The sequence below is a fragment of the Microplitis demolitor genome, chromosome 4 (genome assembly GCF_026212275.2).
Source record: "Microplitis demolitor isolate Queensland-Clemson2020A chromosome 4, iyMicDemo2.1a, whole genome shotgun sequence".
NCBI classification, from domain to species: Eukaryota; Metazoa; Arthropoda; class Insecta; order Hymenoptera; family Braconidae; genus Microplitis; species Microplitis demolitor.
Window position 1 is genome coordinate 24137560 of NC_068548.1, and position 22009 is coordinate 24159568.

Here is a 22009-nt window from a genome sequence, read left to right on the forward strand (position 1 = left end):
CAGAAAAAAAAATGTTATTGTCCAAATAAATCATAAATTATGATGCTTTCTAATAAGTGTTGTATAATATTTATTGTTATCCAATAATAAATATAGATACTCCAAGTTCCTTTCACAATCATTCATTTATATAAGTTAACGTTTCTAAAAATTATCTGAATTCTCGCGTAAAAAAATCATCAACAAACAGTGTTCTATCAATAATTTTATTAATTTTATTATAAGTTATAATATATATACATATACATTATATGTATGAGTACGTAAATATACTGCAAAAAATCACATTAGTATAAAAAGAAAGAGTATTGCATAATTAATACTCATTATTATATACAAATTATACTGCAAGTTTTATATTATTATTATTATTATTATTATGGTTACTCGACACCACGACCTAGCCCAGTCCATCTGTCTGGTACAGGTAAAAAATATCTGTGCATAGCAGCTATAAATCTAGCTCGATATTCTTCTGGTGATACTATTGTTGGTAGTTTGCCTTGACCGCCTAATATACCAGACTTTTTAACCATTGTTTCAAGTTTTTTATCCCAAGTAAATGTTCGTATATAATCTGAAATAATAATTATAATAATATTATCATATTTATATTTATTTAATATAAATAATTTACCAATAATTCCTAATACAAGTTGATTTGACTCTGGCTCAAGACCAACGAGAAGTGAATAATCCATTACGGAATTATCAGCGAGAAATTTAGTGTCCTGTTCTATAGCTTTATTCAAGACTGATTTTGAATGTGATCTAATGTATAAAGGGGAATCACAGCTCATGTTTAATAAATTTTCATCCAATAAAACTAATTCACCCTCTTGATCAGCTTCCTCTAAATTTACTAGTCTATTTCTTACCGACCCTTTTAAATCATACTTGTCAGTTATTGTTCGTGAGTAAAATAAATTTTCCATTACTAAAACACTTGTTCTTAAAGCGGCATTCGTTGTATTATTTTTAAAAGACACGCGATAAACTCCGACTATTTTTCCCAACAATGTCGGTTGTTTTGTTTGCTGACATTTTTCCATATATGCAAAATAATTTGGTGCAAAGTCTAAAAATATTTGCATTTCAACGCGAGATAATTCTTTTAAAATGAATCTATCGTCGCGACTCTTTGAAAAAGTGCTACCACTTTTTCCGCCCCTTGCGGCCCACTGGACACTCCGACAAAGACTCCTGGTGAATCCGTCTTCGCCACAAGGTAAAACGTTATCTCTTAAAGCTGCAAACTGAGCTGCGAAATAGATACGACAGTAGAAATTTGTCGTACTGTCAGCAAACTGAACTTGAATATAATTATGTTGCTTTATTGTCTTGCTTTCTTCTTCATTCTCAACCGTTGAATTTTGTAAATTATTATCTAAAAATAATTTATATTAATAAATATATAAATATATAAAAAATAATAGTTAAATTCACCTGATTTACCAGACTCTATTGAATTATCTTTACTATCTAATTTACGTTTAATTAAAGGACTTTGAGTTTGATCGGTGGGAATTTTGGTTGTTCGAATAATTTCCTGTAGTGCGTGTTTGTAATCATGAGAATCCAAAGCATAAGCTATTATAGATGAAGGCTCACTTTCATATACGACTATCGGAACAACTGAACCAAGAGGAAGTAAATGGTGTTCTAAAACACCCAATGGATTATAAATTGGCGTTGTAATTGTAGTTGAAGGTAAAAGCTGTGACAATATTGTTTTCTTTTTTTTTTTACGATCTGGCATATCGTCGGATGTAACAACAGGAAGTACATCCGAGTATGAACGATGATGAGATTTTGGTGAATCTTTAACTACAACGACATCATGACTAGTCTCTTGAATTTCATTGTCTGAACTCTCTAGCATATCACCAAAATAAAATCCATCACTTTGAACCGTACTGGAGACTGCTGAAATAGCTTCAATTGCATTATAATCTGCAGACATTGGACTCAGATCCTCAATTAATGATTCAGAAGCAGTGTCTTCTGTTATATAACCATCAGTATCAACGATCCCATTGATACTCCCAGCAGTCAATGATCTATCAGTAAATTTACGTGATCTTTGATCTTTTTTCTTTGTAGTAATATCATTAATTCTGTCATTCCAATTTGACACAGCCTCAGATATTAATCTTTTTAAAATAACTAATCCATCTTCTATTCTAAACATAAATGTCTGAACTTGTCTTTCAGAAACTTTTCCCTCTAATTTGGTATTTTCTAGCGTCGGAGATGTTAATTTTAACTGAACTTCTTCTATTTTATTTTTAAAATACTGTTGCTCTTTGGCTACTTGCTGCTTGGCTGCATTTAACGCATCCTGTTCCAATTGAAGAGTCATAAGTTTTTCTTTAATACTTGAAAATACCTCATCACCTTTTAACGCAATATTTTTCATTTCTTCAATAACATTTATATGCTGTTTAGCGTCATAAATAATATGTATAACTGGTGGTGGTAGTGATATTTCCCATAATGATATTGTCATATATTTAAATATTGCAAGCATATTACCACGTGAAAAATATTGATTATAATCATGATGAAGTGAGTGGACACATGTTTCAGAGCTGCGATTAGTATAAGCATTATTATAAAAACGTAACTCAAGATATTTTGCGTATGAAAGTGACCAAGTGTCTGAAGACATTGGTACAACTGGTGATACATTTTTACATTTAATGCATTTGCTCCACATAAGAATGTCATGGCTATTTTCTTGCCCAAAAGGATCTGCTGACATTTTTTTTAAAGTTATGTGAATGCAACTACTGTCATGAGCAAATCGTCGTGCATGTTGAACTATTTGAGCCCGACAATTAGCCGCTGGGCACTTATATTCAGAAGTTAAACAATAACGCTCCAAAAAACGTCCAAGAGCAATATCATTACGGCCATATAAATCCATATTTACAATCCATGGATTAACACAAAAAGCGGGAACATTATTGGCATTGTGTGAAAAACTACAAAAGAGTACAGCCAGTCTCTGATGACTTAATGGATCTAAACAATCAGGCCATTTAGTCTGATTATTTTCATTTAGCTCCGATAATTTATTAACGGTCTTCAATAATATATTATTTGTTGGATTAAGTCGACTACCCCGAGCACGAAAGTCTGCTATCAGTGCCTGTACTTGACGTGATTCAATACCAGCTGTTAGTTTAGCCAGTGTAAATGGATGCCGTGATTTAAAATTAACTGTACTTTGTATTTCTTGTTGTTTTTCTTGTTTTTCTTGTTGTTGTTGTTGTTGTTGTTGACAACTATTGTTATTATTAACTTTAGTACCTTCCGCTGTATCTATGAATTGTGGAGAATAAAAAATATCTTTGGGAAAAAATTTACGTAACACACAATTTCTACCAGATTCTGTTTCCAAATATGGTATTGTAAATTTCAAATACGGAGAAAAACTTAGAATAGTACCGTCAAGTGATTTTTTAAATTTATTAAGCAGTGGAAGATCTGCAACACTGAGACTTAAATTGTTTGAATTATTAGATGAAATATTAATGTCATCTTGCTCATTCAAGTATTGATGTAGTGGATCACTTAAATCACTTATCGATTCTCCATGACTACGTTTTTCTTCTCCCAATACTTTATTATCCTTAAACTTTAATTTATTTTCAATATCATCTTGATTAATATCAAAAGCTTTTTTAAAACAAGATTTATTATCATCAGTTACTTGTTGTTGTTTTAGTTTAACATCTTCCATATTATTATATTGATTCAAGTCTCCGTCATCAGATTCTTGACGAAAATTTTCATTAAAAAAATAATCTTTAGGTGAAGGTGGTTTAGCAAATTCATCCATTAAAAATGATTTTTCAAGACGCCATGAATATGCAGCAAAAATAACAGTAGACATGACATTTTTAACTTTTTTAAGCTCCATCAATGAACCTCCTCGTAAATGAATTCCAGATCCTAAATGTGAATTTGCGCAGCTTTCAAAATACATAATTGTTTTAACAGAATTATTATCACGTGGAAAATTTCTGAGATAAAATTTTTGACATGTTCCTAATTTAACATGAGTCGTTAAATGTGCGTCAATGGTATTGACAATAGTAGCACCTGTGCAACGAGCGACTCTTTCCATAACACTGAGCTTTACATTTAATATCAAAGTGACACCACACTCACGGAATCTATCCTGAGCTAATCGAGCAACTGATCGATGAACCATTACTATATCTGGCTTCAATGCCATAATTCTGGCAACTGTATGACCCAAATACTCTTTTTCCTGAAGCATTACAGGCTCAAGACTCAATAGCTTGCCTTCAACTCGTTGATACATCAAACCACACTGCAAAAGTAATATTTTAGGATGTGCAATCATTGCATTCATGGCACGATGTGCAACATTTTTACTACAAAATACTCCAGACAATATTTCACAGTCATCTCTGGTACCACCAGGTGATTTTTTAATTTGAACGTACTGGCGTATATCCATATCATCGGCATCATGATTTTGATTAGGTCTAACTTGGTCAATAATCTGATGAGCAAGTGGCAATATCACCTCAGCCCAACTTGATGACAATCCTTTATTATTCAACAGCTGTTTTATTAAATATTCCTCGTGCTGTTTGTAAGCAATGGACAGATTATTATAAGCACTCATTTCACCATAAGAATTACAAAGATTATTAACTTTGTGCCAACAATTTCTAACTTTAACTTGTTGAACTTTTAAATTTTCATCATTTATTATTTCATCAGTAACACCGGTATTATTTAATTGATCAAATTTTGATAAAATTTGTTGCTGATCACCAACAGCATCACTGTATGTATCTGTTAAAAAATTATCAAAAGTTGTAGGTCGCTTTAAAGTAACTGTAGAAGCTCCAACATCGAGATCCAGATAAAAACTTGAACCCGAGGAAGGTATCCGAGTAGTGATTTCAGATTGTTTTGATTCACTTTCAGAATCAGTACCAGTAGAATCATGTTGTGGTATATTTTTAACCCATGCAGGCTCATGGCTATCACAACTAGAAACATTTTTATTTAATAAATTATCAGATAAATTATTACTAACAGGTCTAAATATTGCTTGAGAATCAGTAAATTCAATGTCTGACTGCATTGATTCAATATAATTTGCTTGAAATAGTGCTTGTCCAATAGCCGTAGCTTGTATACGTGTTGCTGCTTTATTTTGTGATATCATCCAGTTAACCAATTGATTTCCCGTAAAACAGTTGTAATAATTTTTAAGTCTCACCCGATGAGTTTCCAAAGGTATAGATTTATTTGATCTAAACAATTCTTGACAAATAATTCTCAGTGAGGCTGAATTTTTTAAAACAATAGAACGTTCATGAGAAGTTAAATAATCACCAGAATGTGTTCCAATAGCATATTTTTCTTCCATATATCCAACACTAGTTTTTCTATAAATTCTCGTTTCATCTTCAATCGTACTTGATTTTATTTCAGCTACTGCCAGAGTATCGTTTCCTCCATATTTTACCTCTAAATCTTCTTGAAGAGCTTTTAAATCTGCTGATAAAACGCTTTTCATATCAGAAGATTGCAAATAAGACAAAACAACTTTACAACAGTATGTGCAGACCCTTAAATCACCAGTACATCCCATTATTTTACCAGGAATTTCATCTGAGCAGCACTTTGAACAAAATATCTGCCCGCAGACACGACAATGATGCCTTCTTCTAAATGTAGTAAATCGCTCACAGCATTCATAACACTGTTTTGCTTTTTTGTCTGGCATCCAATAGCTCCTCAGATGTGAATCTTTGTACGATTTTAAATTATTGCTCTTTAGTGCTACAATATTGCTGATCCTCCTGAGAACATTTGGCAAACTCCGACCTTCAGAGGCATCTAAATTAAAGGTCATAGTTGAACTACTGTCTTCTGGAGTTTTTTCAGAATTATCACCTCTCCAAGAGCCCGACTCTCCAGAAGAACTTTGATCATCAACACTAGGTGACACCTCAGCATTTCTAGCTCCATCAGTTTCGGGACTTTCCGTAACATCTAATATAAATTTATTATTATTATTGTCAATCATCAGTGCTAAATAAAATTAATAGTCGTAGACTTACTTTTGGCCAAGTTAAAAAATTTTGAAAAAAGAGATGCAACAACTGGTTGATTTTCTTGCGGACTCAACGGAGCAAACTCGGTGAGTTTTGTTGGTGAGTTCATATTTTTATTCATCATTTTTAATTAACTATCTCTATTATTTACAGAAAAAATATATAAATATAAATGTATATATTTACAGAATAATAAATAAAGTTGTCAATCTGACAACAGTATCACCAAACGAAAAGGTGTTACTTTAATCTTACTTTAACCACTTTGACAACTGGATCAGCTGATTTGTTTATTTCTGCGCATAGAATCGACGCACTGGACTTTAATGATAATGATGATGATGATGATGATGATGATGGCAAAGCTAGAGTAACCCAAGTCAGTACTAGCAATGTAGAGTGATGTAGAAGTTGATGTTGGTAAAACTACAGTTTATAATATACTTACATCTCAATACACAATAATAATTCATTTAAATACATGCTACTTAAAGATTTTCTTTTTATTTATTTATATATATAAAGATGAATATATTTACTACTATGTGTAATTTCTCCAGTAACAAATCACTCTCAACTTGACATTACGACTAAAAAAAAAAAAAAAAAGTTGATAAATCTAAACAACCGGCTCGTTTATATGTTTATATATATTTAAAATGGAGACCATTGAAAGCAATATATTAAGTTTTGTAAAAATAGTCTGTCCTCCAGCTGAAGAATTAAGTGTAATTATAAATAATGTGAGGTGTAATCAGTGTGGGCTGGTATTTCAAAATGAGTCGCGTTTTCGTCTCCATGATTTAAAAGTTCATCAACGTAAAAATTTAGACAAAATTGTAAAAGATTCAATCAAATATCATTGCCCCGAAGTATCATGTATTTATTCACCTACTTCTCAAAGATATTTTACTACCATGAAGTATTTAAAACAGGTAAAATAATAATAATAATAATAATAATAATAATAATAATTATTGTTGTTGTTGTTGTTTGATTAAATTTTAAAATTTAATTTCAGCACTATCTTAAAGTCCATGCTGCTAAAACATTTTCATGCACACAGTGTGATAAAAGTTTTTCAACAGAAGCTGCCAAGGCCGCACATATCAGAGTATGTGGTTTGGAATTTATCTGCAGTTGTTTTAAAAATTTTACGACATACGAAGCTCTTTTAACTCATGCCAAAAGACACTCGCATTTATTTGATGAAAAATATAAAAATTTGCTCAAGTTAGTTGCCGTTGATATATTTTATTTTTAAAAATTTTTTTATAAATAAATAATTGTTTGATAAATAAAATTTTAATTATAGACGAGCTTCCACGAAAAATCTTCCAGTTGTCCAACTAAGTAAAATGGTGCAGAAAAAATTGCCAGTCTACATACGCCCATATCAAGAAAGTAATCAGGTTATCCAGGAGTCAAAGGGGACAAAGGACACGCGGGACATGGCGATTCAGACAGATGATTTTAAAAAGATTAAACGAACATTGAGTCCTTCCAAGTCGAACAAACGACGTGAGTCCCGACAAACTCAAACCAACAGTCTAATGAAGGAAAAACGTAACAGGAAAACTGTTGAGACACAAACATCTGCAGCTAGTGTTCGAGAACTCAAAAAATTAAGCACAAATAAAAAGCTAAATCTTCCAAAGAAAGACTCACAATTAAATAATAATAATAATAATAATAATAATAATAATAATAATAATAATAATAATAATAATAATAATAATAATAATACATTTACGAATGACGATTTATTTTCTGAAAGTCCATTGCCACTGGATGGGATGCAAGACTTGTGGCAAGTCAGAAGTCTGGGGGCTAAAATTCAAGATAAAAATATTATTGACGATTTATATGATAACGTAACACAGACTAATATTTTGCCATACTACCAAGAAGATAGTATTAACCAGATGAATATTAAAAATTCACTTTTTTCAACTGCTACCCGGATTTCTAGGTCAGATCCCATGCTGACTGAAGAAACTCTGAACGATAGATTTAGTAGTATTGAGACTCAAACGGACAGGCCGTACCTTGATTCAATTTTTGATTCGGATCCTCCAAACTACTCTCGCACTTACGCGCTCAGCTCCAACAACGAAACTCAAACAACTCAAGAATTCGATGACATGAAGAATCTTCTGTACAGCAATATGTGCACTCAGACGTGCTACGACAATACTAGTCATACTGAAACTCAAACTGATCTTCTTAATATATTTGATGAATTACAATAATAATAATAATAATAATAATAATAATAATAATAATAATAATAATAATAATAATAATAAATGAAAAGAATATGTATAATTTTATTTGTATTAAATTTTTTTAATATACAGACTAAAAAGCACCACAAGCATATACGCGGTAAAAATTATATTTAACGTTTAATATCTTGTTGTATCAGTAACAAATTTATCGCCTCTTTTAAAATAACCATCTCATCAATATCTTAATGTATATTTTCTTAAAAATATTGTTTTTTTTTCTTCTTTTTTTTGTATAGTAATGCTAGCGTCGATTATCTGTGTACATATTTATATATATGTTATAATAATAATCATAATAATCTATAAACTATAGAAATCGTTCACAGAACGAGAATATATTTATTAATTAAAATTGTATAAATATATATATATTAGAAAATCATACGCTCTATTATTATCATTATTATTTATGTACAAAAGTATTATATGTTTCTTAATAATAAATTAAGTGTTTAGAATATTTAAAACCGTTGTTTTAATTGAGGGAAAAAAATAATGTAAAGCTATTGATAAACATGACACTAAATTATAATGCCGGTCCGGCAGCGTTGTCTTCATCAAAGTCCGGTAGCAGATCTTTGGTTCGATCCTCTATCCTGTCGAAATTTTCCAGTGTTGAAGCTATTATTTTTAAATTGTCTACTCCGGACATTAGTTGCCTATAAATAATTATCATTAAATCATCCCTACTAATAATATTTAAGAACAATAATAATTTACCTAAGATAAGATTCGGCAGATGAAGCGGCTTCCTTTAAATCTCCAGCTAATCTAAAAATTTTTTTATCACCATCTATTGATCTAGAACTACAACCTACGCCTATAGCACTTTTTAATTCTCTGTTTTCTATTCTCAGTACTGAAATTTCTGTCTGTAAATGAATATATAATATAAATAATAATAATAATATACCCTGTTTATCATAAAATTATATATTTTAAATAAAAATATCAACCGTTAGTTCTTTTATTTGTTGTTTTAATGTCGTGACAGCACTTTCTGCATTAACAGCTCTTCTCTATAAATAAAAATATATAAATATATTAATAAATTTATCAGATAAAATAAAAATATATAACATACCGTACTACGTTTTAAATTATCTTCAACTTGTTCCATAGCTTTTTCCAAGTGCGCGGTTTCTTCATAATCAACAGCTCTTCTAGATGCTAATTCTGCTTCCAGTAATTGAATTCTTCTATTTTTTTCACTATTTTGTCTACGCGCTATCTCAAGATTGTGTCTTAGCATTTCTACTTCTAAATGGAGAGGAGGATTTGAAGATTCACTATTATTTATTGTAACATCATTGTCTGGCTGAGGAACAACAACAACTCTATTTCTTATGGGTCCGTCATTCAAAAAATCTGGTAATGACTTTGTAATAATTCCATTGTCTCCTCCAGGTGAATCAATAGTTTCATTTGAATTTATTATCTCCATATTATTTAAATCAGAAGGTCCTGCAAATGGTAAATCAAGTGGAAAATTAATTTGTTCTCGTACTCCTTCACCAGATGATCCAGGTAATCCATGTGTTCCATGTGATCCATTATTAAATATACGATAATTACAAGTAGTTTCTAAATCTGAACGATTTCGTTTATCAACATTTCCTGTTGTTGTCAAATCAAAGGGCAAATTCCCAGTATTATTATCATTCTTTATTATTTCATTTCGATGTCGCAATGGCCGTGATTCAACGCTGTTTAATGCAAAATCTGGTAAATTATCAATGTCAGATATCATCTGAGTACCAGAAGCTGCATCTTGATGGTTAAGATAACACTGTTCAATAACCAAATGATCCTGAACAAAATCCGGCAATTCTGTAGGATTTCTAGCATAAATACCATCCCCACCATCAGTTTCAGTACCAGCAATAGTATTGGCAACAGTATCAGCCACCACTGAATTAACAGTCGTATTTAACCGGCTAGTGTAAACTTTTGGTCTTGCACCAGCATGTTGGTAACTAGAAGATGAGGAAGAAGAATCTTTTTTCAAAAAATGTTTGAAACTAAATGGATTTTCTTCTTTCTTCGGCATATCTTCTGTAATTATTTTATTACATATTTTTAATCAAACAATTATTTTAAATAATTATCAACAACTATTTTGTCAAACCTGTCAGATTTTTAACTCGGAAACTATTGATTCTAGATTTTTCTCCGACTCTTAATTTATCCAACTCTTCTAATGAGGATGACGAGGAGGAGGACGACGACAAACCTCCTTTATTATTTTGCATACTCAGTATTATAAAAAAAAAAAAATAATAATAACAATAATAATAATAAAAACAATAACCTTTAATTTTATCTATTTAATGACATTTGCAATCATCACCAATTTAATTTTTAGTTAAACATTCAAGAATTTATTAATAAAACAGCTTGACACAATGTTATAAATTACTTATTGCGATATAAAGTATAAATATCGTCTTATTAAAAAAAAAAAGAACATTAATTTTGTACCCTTAGTACTCAGTACCTATGTGTGTCATGTCGTCATGTGTGTGTAGCTTAATAATAATTTATATATCGATCATTTGAATGTCGATAGAATCGAGTAATCGAGCGAGTGGGTAAGCCCGGGTAAGAGAGCGAGCGGGCAAGAGTAGTTCCGTTAGTCGTCGCTGTGATCGCGGCGATCTGTGATGAAAGGCGAAAATGGCGAAAACTTTAAAGTCTGCTCAAAATTTCAGTTGTTACTGTTGTTACTGAGTATCGAGATATCGTCTGTATCCCTGAGTGGCTTGAGTAAAGAAACGATCAGAAAAACCATCTTCATCGGTCGTTTTCATTTTGAATTTAATTTTGTAGGTGTATTGGTGTATTCTGTTTGAAAGCGATCACTTTAATCTAATTATAAAAACGCGCGCTTGGTGGCGCTCAAATTCAAGTATCACCGAGTGCGATACGGCCACAAATAATTATTATTGTTATTGTCATCACAAAGCACAGATTACAATAATAATAATAATAATAATAATAATAATAATAATAATAATAATAATAATAATTAAATCAAAATTTATATGGTTTATTATTTTTTCTTAATTTTATTTTTGATTTACATAGCTTGATTGGGTATTTATTTATCTAGTAGATACATAGTACATATATTAATTATTAATTATTTACAAGCATAACCAACCGTGTGTTTATCTCAATTTTTTTCGATTTAGGATACATTCACATTAAACCTCAGATTGCATACGTATTTTTTTTTTTCTCTCTCTTTTTTTTTTTTCTTCCATTCTGTTTAGTTATCAAACACAGATTTACTATAAAAAAACAAGTGTAGTGTGTGTATGTATATAAATAGTTGTTATTAATAACAAACAAAAATTAGGAACAATGTTAAAAAAATGGCGAAAAACGCACTAAATGTTAATTTTTATCCAAATACTGTAAAGGATAATGATGGAATTTTACGAAAACTCCGATCTCGCAGCAAGGTAATGTCTTAAAAACAAATAATTATTATTACAATTTAATAATGGTTAAATTTAAATTGTAGATTAATATTAAGACAGCTGATGAATGGAGTAAACTGTTTATTAAGCTCAACACTGAGTCTAAACGGCTGGGTAATAACAAAATAACAAGTGATGTAAGACTGCTGAATCACATCGTGAGTGGATATATTTATATAATAAATACTTTTAAATAAACAATACGTCAGTTAAAGATTTTATTTAATATTAATAGGGTAATGAAGCAGTGATTTATGGATCTATTGAAGGATTTCCCTCAGGTTCATGGTGGGGAATACGTATGGATTGTGCCAGAGATAAAGTTCACACTTGCTTCGATAAAGACATTGACGAGGGAATATTTGGAGTTGCTTCAATATGCACATCCCATGTTAATAATACTAATGATGTTGATCTAGGAACATATTTGACATTTACTGGTGGTAAATATAATTATGACAAGCCGTGTGATTCATTATTAAACAATTTCAACAATCACATACCTTTGAGATTAATAAGAAGCTACAATTTAGCTAATGAATTTGCTCCAAAAACTGGTTATCGGTATGATGGTTTATATATTGTGGCGTCCTGTTGGATTGGAATTAATGCTAAAGATTCAAGTAAATATTACAAGTATGCGTTGGCTAGATTAAATTATCAAGAGCCACCACCGTGGATATCACAGACTCGTATTGTCACGAGACAGTCTTTATTACAAAAAATAAATTTTAAATCAGATTGTGGACCTTACTACAAGTGTCAGATGTACGGCTGTCAGACCCAAGAAAGAACTAAAAAATTAAATAAAACTTGTGAAATGGATATTAGTACAAATAAAATAATTAGTGGAAAACATAATAAAGTTAAAAGAGTCAGCATAGAATCACCATTATTGTCAAATCCTGTCTCGCCTACATATACTGCTTCAAAGCCTCCGGCATATAAACTCCAAAATACAAATATTGCAATTAGAACAGAATTATATGACTCGTCACCTTATCATCCACAGCAAGATGTTAAAAAACAAACACCAATGACTTATTGCCGAGTTTATAATAATACTAATAGTAAAACTGATAGTAAAAAATTATTTGATACAAAAAAATTGGAAATGGAATCGCAAGAATCAAATAAAATTTTGACCGATGAAAATTGTACAATAAATAATTTATATGATTTAAATTCGACATTGCTTATAAATTCTGACGAAATTTGTAATGTCTCTAGAACGAGCACTAGAGCTTCTGTGAGTTCTGAATCTTCTGAATTGTCGAATAAAAATGTAGACCTTCAAAAAGCCGTAGTAGAAATAGAAACAATGACACCTGAACAAATGTTAAATTTAATTATTAAAAAACGTTATAATCCCACGGGTAAATTATTAATAGCAAGTATTATTGGTCTCCCAGAAAATGATATTTTAAAAAATTTAAATAAAAATAAAATTCGTAATAATTCTGGTAAATTAGAATTGAATAAAATTAAAAAAATTCGAGAAAAAAAAATAAATTTTAATAATAATTTTCATGAAACAAGATCAACTTCAATTAAAAACCAGAATAAGGATACCATAAGTAAATTAAATAATCGTAATAAAAATACAGTTAAACATTTTAAAAAATCAAATGTAACAAGAAAACGAAAAAATGAATTGGCTAATTTAATTATTGATGGTAATTTTCGGGTACCGTCAGTTCAAACAAGAACTATGAGAAATAGACGACTAAGATGTCCAGCAATTATATTGAGCAAAAGAAAAGATTTGTCTGATTATATAACAACAAATTATCCGCGTGTTGATTTAAGGAGAAAAAGTAAACAGTTAATTACAGGTGCTGTTAAAAAATCTAAAATTTCTAAAAATCCTCATCCAATGGCTAAAACAGTTAAACCACAAGTTAATAAAATTGATAATACAAATAAACAAAAAATAAATAACAATAAAAATAATAAAATAATAAATACAGAATCATCATTATTAAAACCACAAATGGTTGATGCGTCAACGCAGTGCGTTACAACTAAAGATGCAATGACATTTGTCAATATGGAGACACAATTAAATCAGCCGCGTAAAAAAAATTGTGATGCTTTTGTGAAAATTGAGTTTATCAATCTAGAAGATGATGAAGAAAATGAAAATGACGTTAAATCAGAATCATATGAAATCAATTCAAACCAAGACGATGATGATGATAATAATAATGATGATTATGATCATGATGATGATGATGATGATAATGATAATGATAATGATAATGATGATGATGATGATGATGATGATGATGATGATGAAGAGTTAATAAAAACAGTTTATCGTAATCAACTGCAAGTATCTAAAAAACCACAAATGTATTATAGTAATAATAATTCATACAATAAATTAAATTTGTACAGCAGTAGTAGCATGGAGTCATCAGCATTCGTACCTGTTAACTTGTCCGACAGAGACATGAGAGTAGCGCGATTAAGATCGATTGGATTCAAACCCATTGATCCAGTTATTGTAACTGCTAATACTTGTAATACTTCAGAATATTACAATAATTGTTATGCAAGTACTAGTTCTGTACATGGAGCAGTGACAAATCGGCAGGTTGATGAGCAATACAATAAGTATACAAGTGATGAAAATAATGTCGTTCAGTATATGGATAATCAACTACATTTTCAAGACATTGAAGCAGAGGAAGAAATTATTACAAGAAAATTAAATAAATTATCAAAAAAAAAATACTCAAAAAAAATACCTGATATTATTAATAAATCTAAAGACATTGAATTACTCAGTGGCAATAATTTAAGTTGTAAAAAACTTAAGTACAGCTCATCGTCCGTTCAAGATTTAGATGAGGATGAGCAAGTTCCTTGGCATGGATGGCACAGATAATTTTTTTTTAAGCGTTTATTTTTTTAAATATCTATATTATTTTTCATATTTTTAATGGCATTGAGATAAAAATATTTATTTTGATGTTTACAGACTTATCTAACAGCTTGTTGTTGTTATTATTATTATTAATTTTTAAATAAAAATTCAATAACAAATGCTTACCAACATATATTTATAATCGATAGGCCACCACCATTTAATTATGTAGCGATAAACGATTATTTTTTATACCTTTTTTCTTACATACTTAGCAAAATAAAAAGTTGGATGTTAAGATTTATTAATAAATTTAAAAAATATTGAGTATTAATATATATTGGGGGTTTTTTTTTTTTTTTTTTTTTTTTTTGTTCATCAAACTTGGGTGCAGGAGCAGAAATATTTTTATAATTTATAATCTTCGTTAACGGTATATACATATATATTTATTTTATTTTTTTTTTTGTTATTGGACTTGGACGATACACAATCAGGTTTATTTTGTTTGTCAGAATAACTTGTATCGTCACAATTTAATTAAATGTTATCTTTGTTTGTTAAATTTATTTCCAGTTGAATTTAAATTTATATTTACGAGTCTTTGAGGAAGAATTGGCATCTTTATGGCGATCCAATCAAATTGAATTTAAAATTTAAAATTTATTAAAAGCAAATTAATAAATATTAAAACTTTAGTTAAATATATAAATCTAAATACTGTCTACACAATTTTATAAACAAGAAAAAGAAAAAAAAAACTGTAATATACTTTAAATTGAATCTTATACTAATGTATATAATAATAATATATATTAAAATATGGTTTGGTAAATGCTGAATTAAGTTTCGTTTAAATTAATCAACACTAATAAAATAAGTTCATTTTTACTGTAACATAATTAAGGTATTAACATTAAAAAATAACTATAATTATTTAATTATAAATACTATAACTTCTTCAGCCTCACATTTATTTTATCCTTAATCCAACCAGTTTTTTTAAATTTAATTTTCATTACCAGTAAAATAATTTCGACTAAATCTTGATTATTTTTTTCACTTTTTAACATATAAGACAAAAGACCCAATTATTCACCACTTTATTTTATTTTATTATTAACATAATTTAAATATAATCTTTGGAATACGTAAGTACAAAAAAAGAAAAAAAAAATGCGAGTTGATGACATTTTTTAAATTTGATAGTTTTTTATAATGAATTTTATTATCTGTTTATCTTTTATTGATATTAAACATTTTTTAGTGTCAATAATTGGGACTTTTACCATAATTAAAATTTATTTAATAATAATAATAATAATAATAATTTCTACTGGAATTCATCGTCGCTACTTAACAGCATTGTTTTTTCATTGTAATTTTGTGATATAGTAGCAACACGTTGATGAGAAGTGTTGCGTCTTTGTGGTGGTGGAACTGGCATATTTTGAGGATCATCTGGATCGAAGCTCGACACCCTCATACCCCGTTGATTTTTAGTACCACCTATTTTATTTTATATTTTATTATAAAATTATCCTTACACACAATTTATTGATATTTAATCAAATAACAGTTTTAATTTAATGACAATTATTATAATTTCTGTTAATAAAATAATTTAAATTATATATTAATATATATATATATATATAATCATGCATAATTAATGGCAATAAATTTATATAAAGCTATTATAAATTCATGCAGTAACATCATAAATATAAATATGAATATAACTATAAATAATAATAACAATAATTTTCACTTACTCCTATTTTATTAAATTTAAAAAAATGTTAAATCTTAAATTTTACACATTGCACATTTCAGTTAATGCATGCTTTTATTAATTTAATAAATTATAAAGATGAAATGAAAATTATAATTATCATCTATCTATTTATTTTAAAAAATTTTATATATAATTGTGATTACACTTGTACTTGATTGATTATTAAATGCTTAAATACTATTGTACATTATTTTTTATAATCAGGACAAACGATTAATTCATTTCCTTAACGATTAAAAAAAAATATCAAATAAATCCCTGATTAATATAGTAGAGAGTATAAAGTTTGTTTTTATTGATAACTATTCATTTAGCAAAAGAAAACGAGTATTTATTTAGTGCTATTTATGAAAATTTAATAATTGATCTTAAAAAATAAACGATTGTTTTAGTATTGTTTATTATTATTATTATTATTATTATTATTATTATTATTATTTTATCTTGAAAGTTGATATTGTCAGTGTTGATATTGAATTTAAAAAATATGTTTGGTTGATAATTCTCACAGCTTTTCGTACGGCAAGTTGGTATTGACGTCTGAAAAAAAGACCAAAAAAAACAAAGCACTCGTCAAAGTTTGTTTTCTTTACGCTAATTTCTCAATTTCCAATAATAATTAATAATTATTTATTTTATTATATTATTTAAGTATACTCTTTCCACACCGACTAAATAAACCTTCACCTGATATTTTAAAAATTAACACAACTTTACTTATTTTATATGATTATAATAATAACAATAATAATAAGTGTACAATAAAGTAAGTTAAATAAAACAAAATGAAGAAAAAAAAAATGTTAAAGTGATTAAGTGTTAAAAATTTTCTACAATATAAATTATAAATGCACAGGCACAGGTCAATAAAACATTACACACATGCAGTATTTTTACGTCATTAATAAAAATCAATAAATAATAAAATAAATCGATAAAATAACAAAAAAAATTTCAAGGATTTTTTATTAACTTGCTTTACATGCTATATATATTAGTATTCATGCTGTTATAAATTTATATTATTGTTGTTAAATAAACTAGGATTAAAAGTGATTGAAAGTTACTTAAAACATACAATATACAATGTAATGCACTACATCAAAACAAAATAAAAAAAAAATATATATATATATAAGTATTTATTTACTTATTTTTTTCAAATAAACAATGATTTGGACATACCAGAACTGTATTGTGTATACTGTTGATATTGAGGATGAAAATTATGGATGGCGTCGGTCATTATATCCTTGGGATTCATCGTTTCCTAAATGAATAAATTATAAATATTTATTATAAACCAGACTAATTTATTTATTTGAATTATATGAAATGAAATAAACACCTTTAAACTACTGCTGATACTTTGCATAGTTACGCTACGACCTCTGGAATCAGTAACACATCCAGCAGCATATATTTGATAAGGAAAAGCATAACGTAACGCTATTGCTGCAAAGAGCATTTCAATACAGATCAAAAAATTTTGATAGCCAGCTGATACTGTTCCAGCGCTGGTTGCATGTCCCAAATTATCAATAACCGGTGAAATAACATTAGCTTTTTCCAAAACGGCAAGTAAAACACCTATTAATTAAAATAAAATGTTAAAAAAAAAAAAAAAAAATTTATATTTATGTATATTACCTTGCCAAAATGAAAAAAATATGACACTTTTAATAGTGCAGAACTTCAAAACTGGTTCAAAAGGCGTCAGTAAATCTCGAGTAGCAAAATAAAATAGAAAGAGTCCATAGAGGGCTAATGAAACGCTGATGTTGTAAATAACAGTGATGTAAATATAACCACCGTCTGGAGACCAATCACCGTCTCTATAGTGACCCAATGATTGTAATATTATTATGACAAATGCCATCACGGGTTTTACAAGACAAAACTGTAGTGTTGCTTGTTTGCAAAATCGAAGAAATCCAATAGTGTAAGTTTTTTCAACTAAACACCAGGTACCATAAAGACAATTTGAACGAATTGGTTTCCCTCGTATTTCAGACATAATATTGCCTTCACCTCCCAGGTACTCGTAGCACAATGATAAAAAATTATAAATTACAAATGCTTCGTAACAGTCACGGACTGTAAAAAAATAAACATAGTAACTCTCGTTGTTGAAAAACAATAGAGATATCCATGAATATGTGGCATAAATTGGGACAATAAATAAAATACGGACAATCCACCGTTGCTCTGTTGGATTCGTATACCACCTCAGGTGTTGATAAATCTACAACAACAACAACAACAATAATAATAATGATATTTTATCTTCAAGTGTATAATAGTTATCTAGATATATTATTTACCTGTTGGCAAGTAAGGAATAACGCCAGCCATACAAAGGCTCCAGAAATTCCCTGAGCAGCTCGAGTTTGCAAAAATATTGGAGTTGGTTCAATACCATCGTCATTGACAATTGTACTGTCAATTACTGTCGTTGAAGTGAGACTTTTTACAGCTGAAGAAACTGTCGATTCTACGCCACTCATTGTTGCATTACTCATCATAATATATATATATATAGGTTTTTTTTTTTAACTGAAAATAAAAATAACCATTTTAAGTATTTTATTATCGTTACCTCCAATACTTGGTACTTTAATTGTTATTTTATCTTTTTAATGACAATAATATGATTATTTTTTATTAACGGTATTTCCAAGAATCGCGATAAAACGCTTTAATGCCGTTGATCAACTCGCGTTTAAAAAATCAATATGCATATCACAACACGGGTTTAGACGGCCTTTTTTCATAATCAGAACCACAACAAGTTGACCTTGAGATCATTTTAAATAAATTAAACATCATTTCACCATAACTACCATTAACATTAATAATAATCACATACAAATAAATATCAACACATAATAATAATAATAATAATAATAATAATAATAATAATTATAATAATATATGTGAGAGCTGCGCGCATAACGCAACTCCATGAAACGTCAAAATATTAAAACACAATTATCTTTATATATAGATATTTTCATGTACTGACCTGTACAGATATTATTATTATTATTATTTAAATCCGGAAGACTTAAATACTCTGGATAATATATTTGATTTTGAAGATGAAATAAAATAAAGATGTTGCTGTGACCTTTCGTGTTCGTACAGTCAAGATGTTGATAATTTTTATGATGATGATTTGCTCTTAACTATTACAATATCTTGATAGACCACAATTAACGATTCGACCATAAAGCTTTCCTTTCTCCCGACATTTTAAAAACACTCTGTCGTTATTATCACACAAGTATTTACATTAACTTTATAACGTATGGAGAACAAAAAAAAAAAAAAAAAAAAAAAAAAAAAAAAAAAGAATGATACTAGATACTACGAAATACGGAATAAACTAAAGATGGCTCAGCTAGACGGCTTAGTAAAATATTACTGATCTCAGCACCAGCAGTTCAATGATACATTCACAAACGTAAATGTATATGCATTTACTAAATATATGGTATATACAGGATTGTATAATTCCAATAAAGATTCATATATAATCTATAGTACACAATATCTATGTTGTTCCAATCCATCCACTTGTCAGTCGTCAATCGTCTTAAAACTGCTTAAAACTTAAAACTTGCTTGGGTCTTTTTTTTTTCTTTCTATTTTATTTTCACTGTAAATCCACCTGTCTCTCGTCTCTTGTTGTCTTGGACACTAAACACTACGTTGCTCTTTTATTATTTTTTTCACTCCTCTAGTTTTTTTTCCATGCTCTTACGGTGTTACGCACGCGTCTCTTTTCTCTTTATTCACACTGAGGCTGTTTGCTGTTTGCTGTTGTTTGCTACAGTCATATTAATTTATTATGTATGTGCACTGCAGCAATTATTGTGATTGTGATCCAATCTCTTCAATGCTAAACTTTTCCAATGCTTTTACAATTTTCACATAAATATATAATATGTAAAACCTCGACACACAGAGAAAATGAGTTTGTGTGATATATACCATATAAATATATAAAGCGCGTGCGCAAATAAACTGTCGTCATACTGCTGACTGCTGACGGCTGATCATAATTATTTTTGTGGTGATTATAGTTGTGGCGATAATAAATACCTATAGTTTTACTTTGGTGACACGTTTAAATATATTTTTTTTCTTATCTCTTAAAATTAAAAAATTAAAAATATAAAACATTATAGTTTGATCTATAAAAATACAAAAAAATAAATGGTGACTAATGGATTGATAAAGATTGTTTTAAATATATAGGTATATGGCGAGAGATAAGAGTTTATCAACCACTTTGATTGGTAGAAAAAACTATTAGATTTTTGTACCACGCGCCATTTAAAGTTGTCATTTTATATTTTAATAAAACACAAGCTCTGAAACAATGGCTTTAATTTATTTAGATGACAATGATCCTTGGTAATTGTTTTTTATATAAAGATAATTATATATTAAATTTATATGATAATATTAATTGTAAAACAGGATCACTGAGTATGATGTCTGTGAAAAACTTTATGATGATATTATGGAGCAGCTTAATCAGCGCCAAAGTAAACCAAAAGCTTCATTGGCATTTGCCAGTTTATCCGCAAATGTTCGTATTCAAATGAACCAATACTCTGATCATATTTTACAGTTGAAGAAAAAAATTGCTGAAGCTTTGAAGCTCAGACTTATGTATCCTTTTTACTTCAATAAAATATAATTTATAACACTATGTACGTTTATTCCTTAATTATTATTCAGAACTGTCGATGAAGCAGAAAGACGAACAAGACAAATAGAGCAGTTGCAAAGTAATTATGTAAAAATAAAACGATTTTATGATTTAAAAATGAACCCAACAGGTTCTGAGAGGCCAAGTTTATTTGGTAATTCAAGTACTGCATTTGCGGACGGTGGTACTGTTGGATGGGATGACCAAAATGACCAATCAGACAATAATGTCAGTATTGCTGATATCAAATCACAAAACCAAGCTGCTCTTTTGGGTAATATCATTTTTTTTTTTTTTTTTTTTTTTTTATTTTTATTTTTATTTTTATTTTAATTATCAATTAAATTAATTTAATATTTTAGAACAAGAACGAGGTCTAGATGAATTGTACAAAGTTATTACAAGACAAAAAACAATTGCTCAGACAATAAATACTGAAGTAGATCATCAAAATGGTAACTTCATTTTTTTACTTGCAATAATGTAATAAATAAAAATTTTAATAAAAAAAATGATTTTTTTTTTTCCCAGAAATAATTGATGATCTAGCAGAGCATATGGAACAAACTGATGAAAGATTAATAGATGGAACAAGACAAATTCGATTTATTGATCGAAAAGACAGAACATGTGGCTATTGGGTAGTAATTATTTTATTATTTATCAGCATAATTTGTGTGGCTGTTGTATAAAATTGATTAAAGCCCTATAATTATATACATTTATA

General features: G+C 28.7%; 6 protein-coding genes across 12 annotated transcripts; 3 read left to right on the forward strand and 3 right to left on the reverse strand.

The window, feature by feature from the left end:
- Positions 1 to 198: 198 nt before the first annotated feature.
- Positions 199 to 6436, reverse strand: LOC103578776 (1-phosphatidylinositol 3-phosphate 5-kinase). Of its 2 annotated transcripts, XM_008559953.2 has the most exons (5): positions 6369 to 6436; positions 6120 to 6253; positions 1447 to 6051; positions 638 to 1387; positions 199 to 577 (listed from the first exon to the last, which is right to left on the reverse strand). In XM_008559953.2, exons 2-5 carry the CDS (start codon positions 6235 to 6237, stop codon positions 384 to 386), a joined length of 5667 nt encoding a protein of 1888 aa, XP_008558175.1. In that variant the 5' UTR covers positions 6238 to 6253; positions 6369 to 6436; the 3' UTR covers positions 199 to 383. The 2 variants fall into 2 exon arrangements, with proteins under 2 accessions (XP_008558175.1, XP_008558177.1); XM_008559955.2 differs by lacking the exon at positions 6369 to 6436 and having other exon boundaries at positions 1456 to 6051; positions 6120 to 6363.
- Positions 6437 to 6494: 58 nt separating this feature from the next.
- On the forward strand, positions 6495 to 8762 carry LOC103578775 (myb-like protein D). The gene is made up of 3 exons (XM_008559950.3): positions 6495 to 7048; positions 7135 to 7346; positions 7429 to 8762. The coding sequence occupies exons 1-3, from the start codon at positions 6773 to 6775 to the stop codon at positions 8363 to 8365; spliced, it is 1425 nt and encodes a 474-aa protein (XP_008558172.2). The 5' UTR covers positions 6495 to 6772; the 3' UTR covers positions 8366 to 8762.
- Positions 8763 to 8787: 25 nt separating this feature from the next.
- On the reverse strand, positions 8788 to 10970 carry LOC103578777 (uncharacterized ENTR1 family protein). 4 transcript variants are annotated; one of them, XM_008559958.3, is made up of 6 exons: positions 10902 to 10921; positions 10533 to 10657; positions 9489 to 10459; positions 9361 to 9423; positions 9125 to 9276; positions 8789 to 9063 (listed from the first exon to the last, which is right to left on the reverse strand). In XM_008559958.3, the coding sequence occupies exons 2-6, from the start codon at positions 10654 to 10656 to the stop codon at positions 8931 to 8933; spliced, it is 1443 nt and encodes a 480-aa protein (XP_008558180.1). In that variant the 5' UTR covers position 10657; positions 10902 to 10921; the 3' UTR covers positions 8789 to 8930. The 4 variants fall into 4 exon arrangements, with proteins under 4 accessions (XP_008558181.1, XP_008558180.1, XP_053594118.1 ...); XM_008559960.2 differs by having other exon boundaries at positions 8790 to 9063; positions 10533 to 10640; positions 10716 to 10967; XM_008559959.2 differs by having other exon boundaries at positions 8788 to 9063; positions 9489 to 10456; positions 10533 to 10970.
- A 92-nt stretch (positions 10971 to 11062) lies between these two features.
- On the forward strand, positions 11063 to 15101 carry LOC103578778 (phosphatidylinositol 4-phosphate 5-kinase). Its single transcript, XM_053738831.1, has 3 exons — positions 11063 to 11871; positions 11934 to 12047; positions 12125 to 15101. The coding sequence occupies exons 1-3, from the start codon at positions 11782 to 11784 to the stop codon at positions 14780 to 14782; spliced, it is 2862 nt and encodes a 953-aa protein (XP_053594806.1). The 5' UTR covers positions 11063 to 11781; the 3' UTR covers positions 14783 to 15101.
- Positions 15102 to 15125: 24 nt separating this feature from the next.
- LOC103578779 (transmembrane protein 184B) lies at positions 15126 to 20564 on the reverse strand. Of its 2 annotated transcripts, none has more exons than XM_008559962.2 (6): positions 19585 to 20564; positions 18884 to 19115; positions 18210 to 18804; positions 17908 to 18149; positions 17745 to 17829; positions 15126 to 16270 (listed from the first exon to the last, which is right to left on the reverse strand). In XM_008559962.2, the coding sequence occupies exons 2-6, from the start codon at positions 19082 to 19084 to the stop codon at positions 16095 to 16097; spliced, it is 1299 nt and encodes a 432-aa protein (XP_008558184.1). In that variant the 5' UTR covers positions 19085 to 19115; positions 19585 to 20564; the 3' UTR covers positions 15126 to 16094. The 2 variants fall into 2 exon arrangements, with proteins under 2 accessions (XP_008558184.1, XP_008558185.1); XM_008559963.3 differs by lacking the exon at positions 15126 to 16270 and adding an exon at positions 16733 to 17099 and having other exon boundaries at positions 19585 to 19890.
- On the forward strand, positions 20552 to 21999 carry LOC103579508 (syntaxin-8). Of its 2 annotated transcripts, XM_014444404.2 has the most exons (6): positions 20552 to 20637; positions 20823 to 20981; positions 21048 to 21242; positions 21312 to 21556; positions 21645 to 21737; positions 21814 to 21999. In XM_014444404.2, exons 2-6 carry the CDS (start codon positions 20947 to 20949, stop codon positions 21972 to 21974), a joined length of 729 nt encoding a protein of 242 aa, XP_014299890.1. In that variant the 5' UTR covers positions 20552 to 20637; positions 20823 to 20946; the 3' UTR covers positions 21975 to 21999. The 2 variants fall into 2 exon arrangements, with proteins under 2 accessions (XP_014299890.1, XP_014299889.1); XM_014444403.2 differs by lacking the exon at positions 20552 to 20637 and having other exon boundaries at positions 20706 to 20981.
- The last annotated feature ends 10 nt before the right edge of the window (positions 22000 to 22009 follow it).

What these genes read in the sequence shown, in the direction of transcription:
- LOC103578776 (XM_008559953.2), bottom strand. Translation starts at nt 6,237, where the DNA reads ATGATGAATAAAAATATGAACTCACCAACAAAACTCACCGAGTTTGCT. An exon ending in ATTTTTTAACTTGGCCAAAA is followed by an intron (nt 6,052 to 6,119) that starts GTAAGTCTACGA and finishes AATTTATATTAG; the next exon opens with ATGTTACGGAAAGTCCCGAA. An exon ending in AATAGAGTCTGGTAAATCAG is followed by an intron (nt 1,388 to 1,446) that starts GTGAATTTAACT and finishes AATTATTTTTAG; the next exon opens with ATAATAATTTACAAAATTCA.
- LOC103578775 (XM_008559950.3), top strand. Translation starts at nt 6,773, where the DNA reads ATGGAGACCATTGAAAGCAATATATTAAGTTTTGTAAAAATAGTCTGT. An exon ending in CCATGAAGTATTTAAAACAG is followed by an intron (nt 7,049 to 7,134) that starts GTAAAATAATAA and finishes ATTTAATTTCAG; the next exon opens with CACTATCTTAAAGTCCATGC. An exon ending in AAATATAAAAATTTGCTCAA is followed by an intron (nt 7,347 to 7,428) that starts GTTAGTTGCCGT and finishes TTTTAATTATAG; the next exon opens with ACGAGCTTCCACGAAAAATC.
- LOC103578777 (XM_053738143.1), bottom strand. Translation starts at nt 10,656, where the DNA reads ATGCAAAATAATAAAGGAGGTTTGTCGTCGTCCTCCTCCTCGTCATCC. An exon ending in CCGAGTTAAAAATCTGACAG is followed by an intron (nt 10,460 to 10,532) that starts GTTTGACAAAAT and finishes AAATAATTACAG; the next exon opens with AAGATATGCCGAAGAAAGAA. An exon ending in ATAATTTAAAACGTAGTACG is followed by an intron (nt 9,424 to 9,488) that starts GTATGTTATATA and finishes TTTTATTTATAG; the next exon opens with AGAAGAGCTGTTAATGCAGA.
- LOC103578778 (XM_053738831.1), top strand. Translation starts at nt 11,782, where the DNA reads ATGGCGAAAAACGCACTAAATGTTAATTTTTATCCAAATACTGTAAAG. An exon ending in AACTCCGATCTCGCAGCAAG is followed by an intron (nt 11,872 to 11,933) that starts GTAATGTCTTAA and finishes TTTAAATTGTAG; the next exon opens with ATTAATATTAAGACAGCTGA. An exon ending in TAAGACTGCTGAATCACATC is followed by an intron (nt 12,048 to 12,124) that starts GTGAGTGGATAT and finishes TAATATTAATAG; the next exon opens with GGTAATGAAGCAGTGATTTA.
- LOC103578779 (XM_008559962.2), bottom strand. Translation starts at nt 19,084, where the DNA reads ATGATGAGTAATGCAACAATGAGTGGCGTAGAATCGACAGTTTCTTCA. An exon ending in TATTCCTTACTTGCCAACAG is followed by an intron (nt 18,805 to 18,883) that starts GTAAATAATATA and finishes TTGTTGTTGTAG; the next exon opens with ATTTATCAACACCTGAGGTG. An exon ending in ATTTTTTTCATTTTGGCAAG is followed by an intron (nt 18,150 to 18,209) that starts GTAATATACATA and finishes TTTAATTAATAG; the next exon opens with GTGTTTTACTTGCCGTTTTG.
- LOC103579508 (XM_014444404.2), top strand. Translation starts at nt 20,947, where the DNA reads ATGGCTTTAATTTATTTAGATGACAATGATCCTTG. An exon ending in TTAGATGACAATGATCCTTG is followed by an intron (nt 20,982 to 21,047) that starts GTAATTGTTTTT and finishes ATTGTAAAACAG; the next exon opens with GATCACTGAGTATGATGTCT. An exon ending in AAACCAAGCTGCTCTTTTGG is followed by an intron (nt 21,557 to 21,644) that starts GTAATATCATTT and finishes TTAATATTTTAG; the next exon opens with AACAAGAACGAGGTCTAGAT.